The sequence below is a fragment of the Phoxinus phoxinus genome (assembly GCF_949152265.1).
Source record: "Phoxinus phoxinus genome assembly, chromosome: 23".
In the NCBI taxonomy this organism is placed as follows: Eukaryota; Metazoa; Chordata; class Actinopteri; order Cypriniformes; family Leuciscidae; genus Phoxinus; species Phoxinus phoxinus.
The window spans coordinates 2,849,216-2,865,364 of NC_136898.1; the positions used below are offsets into that span (position 1 = coordinate 2,849,216).

General features: G+C 39.9%; 1 protein-coding gene across 3 annotated transcripts in view; it reads right to left on the bottom strand.

The window, feature by feature from the left end:
• The window catches only part of ttc28 (tetratricopeptide repeat domain 28), a 322,557-nt gene that overhangs the window by 58,315 nt on the left and 248,093 nt on the right, over positions 1-16,149 (bottom strand). For all 3 annotated transcript variants that reach the window (XM_079599116.1, XM_079599115.1, XM_079599117.1), the window contains one exon: positions 3,104-3,611. In XM_079599116.1, coding sequence (XP_079455242.1) covers positions 3,104-3,611 — 508 coding nt within the window. The remainder of the gene's footprint in view (positions 1-3,103; positions 3,612-16,149) is intronic.

Here is a 16,149-nt window from a genome sequence, read left to right on the forward strand (position 1 = left end):
CTTCAACATCGCAAAAATAGAACAAATGGCAATAACACTACAACTCATACTTATGGTTACTGATCTGAACACACACCGAACCGCAGTTATTAAACTTTGACGGGTAACTCAAATCATGCAGCTTATCGAGAAGACCTGTATTATAACTTTCCTAAGCAATTTGCCTTCCAGACAGTGTTGTTATTGTAAACTAAGACCAAAATCATTCAAATTTGTTTTTCGGTAAGTGAAATAAAATAAATATTATATGGCAAAATTGGAAGCTATGGAAAGCAACTGCAGAAATAAGAAATTAAAGACATTTTAAGATTATTTTAGGCAGAACAGCTGAAAAATATGAATATAAATCACCAGTAATATGACGTTCAACATTTGACCTTTGAACTGGGTAATTTTTTTGGACTACATTTGGACGTCTATAACAGGTGCAGGAATTAATATGTAATATTTTTTTATTTACAAATATCAACATTGTTGTTTTCAACATGATTAATACATATGAATACAGAATAATATTATATTATTATTATAACTGGAGACGCATACAAAGGTGTAATGCTGTAGCCCAAACAGTAAAGCGTTGGCGCTTGCAACGTTAGATCATGGGTTCGATTCCCAGGGAAAGCAAGAACTGAAAGGAATGTAAATGTGGAATGCAATGCAAGTCACTTTGGATAAAAGCGTCTGCCAAATGCATAAATGTAAATACATGTTACAGAAAACACGTCCTCCACCCTTTTGAAACATGGGACTACAGTGACGTCTAAAATTAGTCTAAATTTGATGTTGAAAAGACGACCACATTTGGACTATAAATAACCCTTACACGGAGGTCCCACGGACGTCAACATTAGACGTGCGGTAGACGTTGAAAAAAGACGTCGCCTGGTGTTATAAAACCGAAATTGGACGTCCAAAAATTACATAGAGAAGACGTCACTCCACGTCACATTGCGCAGTGGGTAGTGGTTCAAATCGTAAGTGCAACTTTGGACAGTTGGTGGCGCTAGAGGGAATGAATTAGAAACTCCAAATTTGCTGTAGTTAACGTTCAGACTGTCCTCTATCTGTGTGCCAAATTTCATCCTTTACCCGCAAGCGGTTCTATGGCCTGCCATAGACTTCTAGAGCAAAAGAAGAAGGAGAAGGAATAAGAATAACAATAATCAGAACACTAATGGACACGATACACTTCCAGTGCTGGGCCGCTAATAACACTGCTGACTGATGATAAAATGGGCTAAATAAACCATGCATCATGTTTAAGAGTTTTGCACTCGCATTTTAAACGTACAAATCCAGCACAAAAGACTCCTAAAATTGTTCACCATCTTGTGCACTCTAGCGTAATCCTGATATTAACAGTCCTGTGGCAACATCTTTCTTTTGGGAGTCCATCTATTTATTTATCTGAGAGCACGGAGCGTTTCGGATCAGACTGATGGAGGGAGGGAACGTGAGATTGGAGCAATAAAAGTCAGAGTGAGAGATTAGACGGGCTTTGAAACACTCGGTTTGGACGGCTTCGATTTATCAGCCGCACGTCTGGCACACCGATGGTTCAGACCCCTGCCGGAGCAAAGAGCCATCGAGCCGCTAAACTGCAAACACAACCATAAATATTCATCCACGCTGTTGTTCTTAATAACTAGACAAATGTAATGCGCAAAAGCAATCATGACTGTATATTTCAAGCTAATAACATTATGTATTAGCCTTAATTTATTTATTGGGTAGGCTTTGAATTTTCATTTCTGTCAGCTTTGTTTAATTAAAGGAACAGTTCACCTAAAAATGTAAACTTGTCATTTATTCAGCAAAAACAGCTTCAATTTGCCACTCTATGGATCAATTTCCTGCGGAAAAAGCTACATTAAACCAGTCTAAGCCGGTTTTCTGATGCTCTTAGCTAGTTTAAGCTGCTGATCTTCAGCTGGTTTTTCCAAAAGTAGTGATGCACCAAAATGACATACCAGTAGTTAAAACTCACCATTGAAGAAGTGCTAATTAAACATCACCGTGCTCAAGCTCCTGCTTTTTGCCCTCTGACTAGATAAGTGGCCTTTTTGCAAGACATTTAGATATATATATATATAAACATCAGGACTGATTGTCACCGCTGTGAAATTAAACTGTTCAATACAGCCAGCCTAATAGCCCTTTATTACACCTTAAAAACAAGCCAGCTAGTCTGACTTTGATATAATATGGAGTCTGCAAGGTTAAAAACGCAACCACAAGTAATAAAAATGCCCCCAAACGTTCGGTAGGAATTTCTCTTGTATGAATTAATGTATTTTGTGTTTATAACATGATATAGCTAAACAATATCACATGAGCAAGAGTGCTATTTTCTCGAATATCAGCAAGATTGCAAAATTTGATATTAATTTTATACAACAGTTCAAGTTGATTATATGATTTGACCATTTTTAAACACAGTTTTGAGTGTTTTTCAAGGGATGCACAATATATCGACCACCATATCGGTATCGGCCGATATATGTTCATTTGTAATGTTATCGTTATCACCCTGATAAGAAAATTTGGGTGATATATTAAAGCCGATAAATAATGTATTATTTCCTTCAGTTGAGACACTTCACATGGGCTCTGTTCGCCATGATGGTTTTGAAATGCTTTTAAAAATTTAGATTTATCGGCAAATGTATCGGTTATCGGCTTTCAACTATAAATAATTATCGGTTGTCGGTATCGGCCAAAATTTTCATATCGGTGCATCTCTAGTTTTTTTTTTTGCCGACAAAAACTTGCTGAAATGAAATCGTAAGAAATAGAAATAGAAAAAAAAGCTTTAAAAAAATTACTGAAATAAATACACTCTAAAAAATGCTTGGTTGTTTCAACCCAATTTTTGGGTCAAATATAGACAAACCCAGCCGTTGGGTTACATTTTTAAAATGTTAACCCAACGTTTGGGTTTGTCCATATTTGACCCAAAATTGGGTTGAAACAACCCAGCATTTTTTAGAGTGTAGCTATTTAGAAATATTGAAATCTAATAAAATGACAGTTGCACTCTCTCAAACTCAAACTGAAGTGCTGATGTTTGGTGTTGTGAAGCGTGTTCCCGAGCGCTCACCCAGATTGGACGAAGCCCTGCCCTCGGCGGCGCGGTCCTTCAGGCCTTCAGCGATGCTGAGCTGCTGCTCGTGGTACTTCTTGGCTCTCTCCAGGTCCTGCATGCACCGGGCGGCGTGTCCCAGGCCTGCGTACGCCCTCATCTCGATGCTCTTCTCCTCCAGCTCCTGCGCGAGCTCCAGCACGTGTGTGTGGTAGGACATGGCCTTGTCGAAGTTACGCCGGTAGTGGTAAGCGCTGCCCAGGTTGCTGTAGGCGCGCGCCTCCTCGCGCTTGTTTCCGAGGCTCTTGGCGATGCTCAGGTGCTGTTCGTGGCACTGCACGGCGTTCTCGAAGTCCCCCATGGCGATGTACACGGCGCCCATGTTGCCCAGCTCGCGGGCCTCGGACAGCTGGTCCTTGGACTGTTTGGCCAGCAGGACACACTGCTTGTGGCTCGCCAGGGCGTTGGGATAGTCGCCGATGGCCGTGTAGACGTGACCCAAACTGCTGAGCGCTGAAGACGCCGCCTGTGGAGGGAGAGAGAAGATGCAATGCTCAAATCTGATTGGATGAGCCACGTTTGAAGCGTCAAAAACGGTTCCTCACAACACTTCATGCCAGGTCAAAAACATTAATTTTGTGGCTTATTGTGAAGGTATGTATGCATCATGTTTGAATGTTTAATGTTAAATTTGCTGCATGTAATCATGTATATTTTGATTTGTTGCTTCCATAAGGCATTTGATAAGATGCACAAACTACTTTTATAGTACTTTTTAAAGCTCAAAAGTGTGAATCAGTCAATTTTCATTATATGGGAAAAGAGCAGCATGAGCACTTGTTAACTGAAACTAAAACTGTTGAAAAAATTCAGTAATTGAAATAAAGCTGAAATAAAATTCATAAATATTGGATGATAACAAACGAACATTAGAAATGTTGGTAAATAACTGAATTCAGTAAATCTAAATTGAGGTTGAAGTACTAAAATAAAATAATTAAAGAAATGACAAAAGCATAAAACAAAATTACCACACAAAAAAAAATTTGAATAAAAAAAACGTTATAGAAATATTTTAAAGTATTAAAAAATTACAGAAACATGTAACAGAATGACTCAAACTTAAATAAAAGATTAAACAGAAAATATATATATATAAATGAAAGCTACATAGAAATACAAAAAATTACTAAAAATGACAAAAGCTATAAGCATAATTACCAAAGCAAACTGAAACAAAAAAGCTATTAGAAATCTTAAACTAATAAAAAATAACAGAAGCAATAAAACTAAACCTGAAATAAAAAACTGAAAACTGAAAATATAAATTAAAGTTACTTACAAATATATAAAATATATAATACATAAAAAACAAAAGCTAGTAAAAATGACAAAAGCACATAATAAAATTACCACACAAAAAAAAGAAAAGAAAAAATCAAATTCCAATATTAATAAACTGTAATATATAAATAATACTAAAATAACCCTGAGGTTATTTGTGTTATGAGGGTGAGATGATTGTGTGCTATAATTACTAATACACATGGCCTCCTATGTCTTAATGTTTTATTTGATATTAAACAGCGATTAGATGAGTAAACACAGCTCTGATCCTCCAAACATATGGCAAAGTTGTGTGATATCAGTGCATCTCATTACAAAGACGTGGAGAAGAGCGTGCGCTGCAGAAAGCGCTCTGCCATGTAATGTGTTGTGTGCCGAGAACAAAACCCGTGAAGCCTCTCAAGCCCAAATCTTAGCAGAGACGCTGATCTCTCGCAAAATCCGGAAAAAATATGCTGAGGCCTTGTGGAAATCTCCCCGCGCCAGACGCATGTTCAGCGGGGACTCGAGAGACAAAGGCCATCTCACAGAATTACATGCTCCATGGGAAGCACATTAGCCACAAACAACTTTCTTCAGCAGAATCACAGTCGTCTTAAAGCAACACGGTCATCGCAGAGACGAGATCACGCTAGCACAGCTTCTAACCAAACTGCATTTCAGAAACAACAATTCATAGTTTCAGTCACATGACTGTGCACTCTAAAAAATGCTGGGTTGTTTCAACCCAATTTTGGGTAAAATATGGACAAACCCAGCCAATGGGTTACATTTTTAAATTACATTTTTAACCCAACGTTTGGGTTTGTCCATATTTGACCCAAAATTGGGTTGAAACAACCCAGCATTTTTTAGAGAGACCCGGAGAGCGAATGTAGCACAGGCACAGTTTCAGTCACAAATATTTACATCACCTCTCAAAAGAAGAAAAACAAAAAAATATGTGTAAAACATGGCACTTATGATCCATATACAGCACCTTCTGCAGTATTCAACCAATGATAAACACTGAAACAACACTTAATAGAAACTAAATCAATTAAAAACTATGAAAACACTTAAACAAAAAGATCAGCTCAGTGTTGAAGATGCACACTATATACAGGCTAGCCCAGATGAGCCCAGAATATGAATATTATAAAGGTTTTCTATGGGAAAATGTGTTTATATTTTGGTTAATCTGCTTTCGGCCTATATAGTATGCAGCATTAAAAAGGTCTATATTGAATTTGGTCTTTTAATATCAAGTCTAACAATTTAATGAATTACATTCTGGTGAAAGATTACAAAGTAAAAAAACTTTTCTACTCTAGATTAATGTGCAGTGACAAATCGATCAGGTAAGACCAGGAACTTTAAAGAAACTTTGTTGAAACTGCAGGGACGAGAGGGAGAGCTTATCTGTCACCGAGAGGAAGCTTTACAGAATGCTTTAACCTGTGAGACACACACACACGCATGCACACACTCATACACACACACGCACGCATGCACGCACACACACACACACACACACACACACACACACACACACACACACACACACACACACACGTTTTGTCTTTTGGTGACATTCATCACATGCATTCTTCTCAGAGAATCCACGTCACACACCAGGAAGCGCACGCGCCCTCAGATCACTTGGACGTGGTTGTGTAACGTTACAAGAGGTAAAAACAATATAAATACTATTAGTTTTCTCACACAAACCGCTCGTTTCGTGTCTTAGGCCATCAATGTGTACTTACGATGGGGAATTGTGTAATTTGGACTTCTCTGTGCGTGCTCTTTGAGACAGTGACCATAGACCTGCATTATATGACTGACAGACAAAAACGGTTTCACCTAAAAATATCAAAATTGAAACTACTGCGGAGACAAAGACACCTACATCTTGGATGCCCTTGAGGAAAGATAAAACATAGCAAAATTTAATTTCAAAGTGAACTATCCCTTTAAAGAAGTTGTTTTTGCCTCTTCACGATGACTCGCTTGCTTCAGTCCTCATTTGTGTGTCGCTTTGGACCAAGGCGTCTGCTAAATGACTAAATGTAAATGTAGACAACACACAGCAAGCCGGCTCACTAGATTCTGGAACAGAACGTATATTACACAACCGCCTGACAAACAACAAAAGACAGCAGGTCCAACTTTGGCCTTGACGCTACATCAATCAAACTATAAACAATGATTAAAACACAAGCACATGTTCGGCGCAGATATCTGCTCTATTTAGGGAGTAACGGGGACGGTTGTTCCTCGATGAGGTGCTGGGACGGATGCCCGAACAGAAGGTAAAGCGCTTGATTTCGGGGCACCTGGAGGCGCTCGACGGTCCGGCACAAGTTTCCCAGCGCCGCCTGGAACCAATTACCTCCAGCCAGAGAAACTTCCAGCAGTTTGCCTGAGTTTAAAGGACATGTTACACGGCGAGGCAATTACCCTCCATCAGGAGAGAGGTCTTCTTATGTTCAGAGATATGCTATCGGCTGCTCTGTTTGAAGCCGCGGAGCTTCATTTCGGGTCAGTCCTGGTTTTAAACATGACGAATTGTGGAGGAAACTCCTTTTTTCAGGAATATAAACATACAGGTGAAACTCGAAAAATGAGAATATGGTGCAAAAGTTCATTTATTTCAGTAATTCAACTTAAAAGATGAAACTAATATATTATATAGACTCATTACATGCAAAGTGAGATATTTCAAGCCTTTATTTGTTATCATTTTGATGGCTTATAGCTTATGAAAACCCCAAATTCAAAACTAGAATATTGTGAAAATGTTTTCATAAGCTGTTATCCATAATTATCAATATTATAACAAATAAAGGCTTGAAATATCTCACTTTGCATGTAATGAGTCTATATAATATATTAGTTTCACCTTTTAAGTTGAATTACTGAAATAAATTAACTTTTGCACCATGTTCAAATTTTTCGAGTTTCATATGTAGTGTTTCAATACACACTAAAAGCGGTTTTGTCACAATCAACAGCTTTGCTAGTAGTGTGTACACTAAAAAATGCTGTATTATCCGCAATATAAGCCACTTTTTCACATTTCTAATAGTATTTGAATAAAGGGTAAATATTTTGTAAGCATATTGTGTAGTTGAGCTTGGAGTCAATTGTTTTATTTGTGATAATAACGCAAAGAAAATTGTGCGACATAATTTTTGTCCGGACTGTCATACAAAGAAATTATGAACACGTGCAAAAACACAAGAGAACCAACAAAATATGAATTGTGTGTTAGTCAATGTGATCTTTTAGTTTTTCTATGCACCTTTCTTCATAGTAAAGTAAACCTGTAGCCTTTTATGCCAAATAATTTTCTCAGATACCAAGTTTAGCGTTTAGTTCTTCCCTCATATTTAAAATAATTAAAAGTCCTAAAATTTTGATGGTTTAATAGAACTTGTAGGGTTATTAAAAACAAATACAAACATAATTTCCAGCCAATCAGCGATGGCTTCCGATGACTATAGTTTAAACTCACACACACACACACACACACACACACACACACACACACACACACACACACACACACACACACACACACACCTCGCTGGACATTAATCACCTGACCACTAACTGCTCTCTTTTCCCCTTGATTTTTATTCATTATTGTACAATTATGCCTTGCACCGCTATTGTTGTGTGTCCTACAAATCAGCCATTCATCTCCGGCTTTGCTCACAGTTTCAGATCCGTGGAACGGTTACCTTGGAAACCCCACTGGATTTCTGTTAGAGGGCCGTTCACTGGGAGAGCCAATTTTCGATAAAGAGGGATTTCGCACCCTCCTCTCGCTGATTTTCCCAAGTCAGCGGCTTGCTTGTGTGTGTGTGTGTGTGTGTGTGTGTGTGTGTGTGTGTGTGTGTGTGTGTGTGTGTGTGTGTGTGTGTGTGTGTGTGTGTCTGTGTGTGTGCTGGCGCAGCACGGATTCACATCTCGACATGGAGAATGACAGGAGAAAACGCACTTAATTCTCTCTCTCTCTCTCTCTCTCTCTCTCTCTCTCTCTCTCTCTCTCTCTCTCTCTCTCTCTCCTGCCACGATGCTCTCTAAGGTGGACAAGTTGACGTAAACCTTTGTTCTTTGTTCAGAAAGGGTCCAGAAGTGAGGTCATGAGAAAGCGGTGGACATCTTAACTTCAATAAAAGCCGTCTGCGGGGAACGTCTTTGAACTGACGCTACAGACGATGATCTCAAGAGTTTAATGAACTGACATCACTGCAACTCTTGGCACAAATAACCACATTCAGACAGAGAGGACAGGTACACGTTCAGTACAAATATCTATACATTATAAAATCAATCATAGTGACTCGAGATATTAAGGTTTTCTGGAAAAAACAAAATTAAATGAGTTTATGCTTAAAACAAGAAAAATATCTGCCAATGGAGTCAGAAAGTTCCCTTTGAATGAAGTTTTTTACACAATTTTGACACATTTATCAGAAAACAAGAGTCATTTTGCTTCTCAAGTATGGTAAATGCATCTTGATTTAAGAATCTTTTCTTATTTAAGGGGTGGTATAATGCCCTTTCACAAGATGTAAAATAAATCTCTGATGTCCCCAGAGTGTGTGTGTGAAGTTTTAGATCAAAATACCCCACAGATATTTTTATATATCATGTTAAAGTCGTCACTTTTTGAGGGTGAGCGAAAGCGCACTGTTTTTGTGTCTGTCCCTTTAAATGCAAATGAGCTGCTGCTCCCGGCACAGGGGGTGGAGCTACAAGAGCTTGTGTCCTTTCCTTTCTTTGAAAAGTTCAAAAACTTTTACACCGTGTCCTAACTACACGCAACGCGATAAAATTCCAGCGACAGCAAGTGTGTCTGTCCACACTAGACGCGACGCGACTGTGAGACGCCACACGTCAATCAAAAATCACAGCCATTCAGAACAGCGTGTGGGCGGAGTCTCTCTGTGAAAGCGCACTGCTGGCCCGCACTCGCATTGGAAATGGGTAAGGACATAATCAAATCAAGAAATAACATTATTAAAAATCAAAACATTAACAAAATATACTCATTGACTAATTTTGTTATGAAGTACAGTTGTATGTTTGCATAGAATTCAGTTTGAACGCTATATTATATGCTTTCAAAATCTGAGGTAAATTATCCATTATCGCTTGTGGCACAGTGACCTATTTTTAACTAAAAATAAATAATGTGTACTCATAACCAGTGTAATTTCTTCATATGACAATCAGTTTATCAATCAATGAGATCTCTGTGTGGGCGGATCTGTCAGCCGCGACGTCGCAGATAGGAACCGTTTCTAAATTAGAAACTTCGCATGTCGCCGTCGCGTCTGGTTAGGACAAAAACTCTGATTAACATGGAAAAGATACCTTTTATCGCGTGTCGCGGCGTCGCATGTAGTTAGGACACGGTGTTAGCCTTTTATGTTCAAACTGAAGTCAGACAATGATGGAGAGACTCAAGAAGAAGTGACAACATGTAGAAGAACAGGACATGTCTGAATGGTTAGTTGATGAATTTATGAAGCTTATGTGTAGTTATCTTCTAGTCATTGATTAGCATATTCTGTCTTGATAATCTATAAATCTGGGGGCGGGGCTTATGTAAATTCTAGGGTTGGTGATGTCACTAACCCGGGAGGAATGTCGTGTAGTTCCTACCAGCCGTTTGTTGTAGTCCTTTTCTTTAAAAGCAAATATCTCCCTTTGCTTTGAACTTTGAGCGTTGTAACTTTGCAGATGTTGTTTATGATCAAACAGCAACATTACACACTCACTACAGTTAGAAAAGTCAAATCATAATCAACCACCCCTTTAAATAAACATGAATCTGCATTAATTTGATAGCTCTACTCGTACTGTATGTCATCTGCAGACTGGATTGTGTGTGTTTTAATTCATCCAAAGGTAGTTTAGGAGAAACGTCTGATACTAAACTGAAGACGTGCAGCTTTGAGCGAGCGGTGAAATGTCCTCCGGGAACCTTTAAACACACTCGCACTTTACCGGTCCTCATGAGAAGAGGTGACACGGGAGAAATCGATGTTCGGCAGCCCATCTCTCAGCTGACGAGTTCAAGTCGAGTGTCTGGGAGAAATGGTGTGGTCGTCGTTTGTGCACTACTGTTTATTAGGGCCCAAGCCCTGAAAGGGCGCAGAGCCCTATTGTTCTTCTAAGGGTTTTTTGTTATTCTTCTTTATAATATTTTTTTTTCAAGGTTTTTGCCACTTTTGGGGGCCTTAACGTGCTCAAAAACTCTTGAAACTTTGCACACGGGTCAGAACCCGCGGCCATTAGAGCCAGACTGAAGCTGGTACCCGGGCGTGGCAGGGGGGCTCGACAGCGCCCCCTGGAACGGGGTCCGAAAACTTGGTCCATAAATCAAACACGCTTGCATGAAATAATATGAAACTCGGTACACTTCTAGATCTCATCGGTTCATATATCCTTCATGCTCTGACTTTTTACCCCAGCCCAACAGGAAGTCGGCTATTTGGCGTAGTTTAAAAAACACATGCAATGGAATTTAAAATACTCCTCCTAGACGATTCAAACAATCACCACGAAACTCGGTGTGCATGAAGTCAAGACATTGAGGATGAAAAGTTGCGAGGGGATTTTTGATATCTCGAACGGTTTGGCCGTGGCGGGGAAACGAATTTATGGCGAATATTGGAAACAGGAAGTGTGTTATAACTTCTGCATACATTAATTGATCTTGATGAAACTTCAGCAGTGTGTTTGTTGTAAGAGGCCAATCACATGGATGTGACTATTGTGAGTCAAAGTTATAGCGCCACCAACTGGCAGCAGGAAGTGTGTCACTTTCAAAATGCTTTGAAATCACCCTCTTATTTTTACCCGATTTGCTTCAAACTTCATCTGTATAATGTAAACACACGACAGATGTAGACCTGTGAAAGGATTATTGATATCTTTAATACTGTCGCCATGGCAACGCTTTAAACTTTTATATTCTTTTTGGATGCATTTGAGGCTCTTAACATGCTTCAAATTGCATGAACCTCAACATGCATATCACATTTATTGCCTAGTACACTTGTGCGAAGTTTCAGAAACGGGCGTGGTAAGGGGCTCATTAGCGCCACCTTTAGTCAAAAATGGGGTATTAGTTTTACCTACAGTAACCAAACTCGGTACGTATATTCTTCTCTTCGATCCGGACAACTTTCTAATTTACAGTCATTAGCTCCGACCAACAGGAAGTCATATATTTTGGTTTGAATGTGTACTGTTTGGAGCATTTTCCCTCTGCCCCTCTGTGCGTGTGTGTGTGTGTGAGGAGGGGTGGGGGGGGGCTAGTTTTTTAGTTTAACCATTTATCTGCTGTGTGCAAAATCTCTGGCACTTTTGAGGGCCTTAACGTGCTCGAAAACTCTTGAAATTTTGCACACTGGTCAGAACCCGCGGCCATCAGGGCCAGGCTGAAGCTGGTACCCGGGCGTGGCAGGGGGGCTCGACAGCGCCCCCTGGAATGGGATTCGAACACTTGTCCGTATATCAAACACGCTTGCATGAATTAATATGAAACTCGGTACACATATAGATTTAATCGGGCCGAACAACTTTCCCTGGGTCAAGTTTTACGCCAGCCCAACAGGAAGTCGGCTATTACGGGTTGATTGGAGAACGCTTGCTCTCGCATTTGAAACACTTCTCCTAGAGAATTCATCCGATGACCACGAAACTCGGTCAGCATGAAGTCAAGACATGGAAGATGATAAATTGCCAGGGGATTTTTGATATCTCGAACGGTTTGGCCGTGGCGAGGAAACAAATTTATGATTAAAAAAGGATGCATAAAGTGTGTTATAACTTAGTTATAGTTTTACCTACAGTAACCAAACTCGGTACGTATATTCTTCTCTTCGATCCGGACAACTTTCTAATTTACAGTCATTAGCTCCGACCAACAGGAAGTCAGATATTGTGGTTTGAATGTGTATTTTCTCTCTCTCTGTCTCTCTGCCATTATGTGTGTGTGTGTGTGTCTGTCTGTGTGGGGAGGGGAGGGGAGGGGGGATGTGTACTTGGTATACATTACATTGTGGGAACCGAATGTCCCCACAAGGATAGTAAAACCTGAGATCACCTCCAATGTGGTCCAGCCAGCGGTCCCCATGAGGGGAATAGGTTAATAAACATACTAAATTATATATTTTTGAAAATGTAAAAATGCAGAATGTCTCCTGTGATGGGTAGGTTTAGGGATAGGGGCAGTGTAAGGGGATAGAATATACAGTTTGTACAGTATAAAACCCATTACGCCTATGGAATGTCCTCACAAGGATAGAAATGAAAGCTTGTGTGTGTGTGTGTGTGTGTGTGTGTGTGTGTGTGTGTTTTTGGTTGGGTGACAGTTGTAGGTTACAGTTTGACAAGAGTTTATAGTTTAACAAAAGCACAATGTTGTGTTTCATTGCGAGTGTACACAAATATAAGGAAACACTTTGCATTTTGAATGATGGTCTGTATGAACAAAATGACGGAGTTTTTATGAGTAGTTCGATCGAGCCTCACACACACACACACACACACACAGCATTCCAGCATTGCTATCTTGACATCGCAGAATGTTCATTATAGCCTTAATAAAATATAATAATAAAATAGTCAACCTTACATATAAAAGTTACACTGCTCTGTTTAAATAGTCATTTGTACAGTTTGTGCCGTTCATAATATTTTTTTTTAATTTTTCTATATTGGAACGTGAGTGTACAAAGTGTACAAAGTACAAAGCCTATAAAAAGAATATATATATATATATATATATATATATATATATATATATATATATATATATATATATATATATATATATATATATATTTATATATATATAAAATTAAAGCTGCAAGCAGCGATGGAGGGCCCAAGCCGGTGGCACCGCCACCCGGTGCCTTTAGTTCCACTAAAGGCACCAGGGTGGCGGTGCCACCGGCTTGGGCCCGCAATCGCTGCTTGCAGCTTTAATTTTTTATTGTTTTTTTTTAATAGGGACCATGCATATTCATGAAGATTGTTGTATAAAAAGTAAAAACACACCATGTAAATATGCCAGAATTAGTAAAAAATAACTACTATTCATCAGCACAGCAGTCCCTAGGCCATATAAAGTGATATTAGACACAGATATACAGTAATATGATATATTGTGATAATGAAAATGCATGATGTTTTGTTATCATGGGCACTTCAAAATACCACCTTAAAATAGCTTGAATGTAACTCGACACCCTTGCCTCATTTTGTATACGCGGTTCTATGAATATGCAAATGAGCCCCTCCTCCACTCACTCACTCACTCAGAGATCCACTGGTTGACGATCACACGTTGATACAAGGTAGTTTGTGACGTCAGAAACACCAGCGATTTCAAACCGTGTTTTTGAGACTGTCTTTGGTTCACTGCAGTTTTAAGCAGAAAATACTCAGCAATGCTGTCGACTTATGAACTTACACATGGTTTGTGTTAAAGCAGATTAAAAACACCTCATAGACATATAAACAACATTAAAAGCTGGATTTACACCACAGCGGGACTTTAAATGTTTCAAACAGCCATTCAGATTTTTGTATTCGCTATAGTTGCATCACAGCACCAATACTTACATACTTCCTTAAATATGTGTACATTTTAATCTGGACTAAAACATGCGAGATGTTGACTGAAAATGCTCTGATTCTTTATTGAAGTTACTTGCAGAGTGAAAAAAATATATTAAAATGAGCGTGAACAATCTGAACCCGATAAACATGCGTGAGAACTCTTTCTGCACACGAGTATTAGTGAACGAGACTCGCTGTCTACACACAACTTCAAATGTGAGATTTCAGAAAAATGACTCATTGTTTCTCGTCTCTTTCATCTTGACTTGACTCATCTTTGTTTCCTGTAGGTTTTTACAGCTGGACCTTCTCCTTGGTTTTTTTTTTATCTCGTCTCTCATTCACACACACACACACACACACACACACACACACACACACACACACACACACACACACACACACACACACACACACACACACACACACACACACGTGCTCCTCTGGTCAACAGGATTGTTGAATAAATATACTCGCTCCCCGGTGGAGCGCTGCTATCCGCAACATACTGGCAGCCTGTGTGTTTATCTTGGGAGAGCATGAATCATCATCTACGTTACACACACACACACACATTCTTGGTCATCTATCTTAGTGAGGACATTCATTGACACAATGCAGTCTCTAGCTCCCTACCCATCACAACTACCTGCCTGACCTGACCCCTGACCCTTAACCTGAACAGCCCGAAATGTCCACTTTAGTCTTTTTGTCCTCACACTCCGCTGGTCTAAAGCTCAAACCGGTCATAGTTGTACAAGAACACAGATACGCACAAATCTACAAACACACGCACACGCATACTGTACACGCACACTCACACATGCACATACACACACATGCACAGACACACATATGCACAAACACACGCAGAGATGCACAGATGCACACACTCACACACGCAAACTGTACACGCATACACACACACACATGCACAGACACACATATGCACAAACACACGCAGAGATGCACATACACACACACACATGCACAGACACACATATGCACAAACACACGCAGAGATGCACAGATGCACACACTCACACACGCAAACTGTACACGCACATACACACACACACATGCACAGACACACGCACGCACACACACACACAAACACACACACACGCACACACACACATACACACACATGCACATACACACACAGACATGCACACACACACACACACACACACACACACACACACACATGCACGCACACACATGCATAGACATACACACACATATGCATAGACACACACACACACACACACACACACACACACACACACACACACACACACACACAAAGACACAGACACACACACGCACATACACACACAGACGCGCGCACACACACACACACACACACACACACACGCATAGACACACACACACACACATGCACACACACACACGCGCGCGCACAGACATAATATGTTTTGTTTACTATAAACATGTATATAAATGATATTAATATTTCATTAGATGGGACCTAATGGTCAGGATCAATGTTATTTTTTTGGACATCTATCATGACAACATGTAAACACTAGTGCATGTTAATTATTGGCATAAATAAAAAATGCCACAGTAAGGACAGATTTGAACACACACACACACGGCTCACACGTCTTCATCTTTGCCACCAGCCGCTTCCAGTATCTGCACTCCTCATTGGTGGGATGATTAATTGGGAGGTTAATGCTATTGATCGGGAGCCTATCAGGAGCGTCTGGGGAAATCCATCGCGTGAGGAAGACGGAGACACGAGGAGGAAGAATGTCCAAATCAACCCGACAAATGAAGACGAAACCAAGAGGAACGACTGGACAAACCAGCATGCTTTCCGTCCAATTAATGACTCGCTTCACCAAATGAATTCATCACACATCTCCGCATCATATCTGTGTGTGTGAGTTATTAACCGTTCGGGCCGGAGAAAGCTTTTCCACAAGCTCGAAATTAGAGCCGGTTCAATATGGACTTTAGCCGGATCAATAGAACATCTCCAAGCGTAATCCATACAGGGAAAGCTACACAAAGCGCATGTTTTGGGAAGAGGAGAGATGAGCTCATTAATAAGC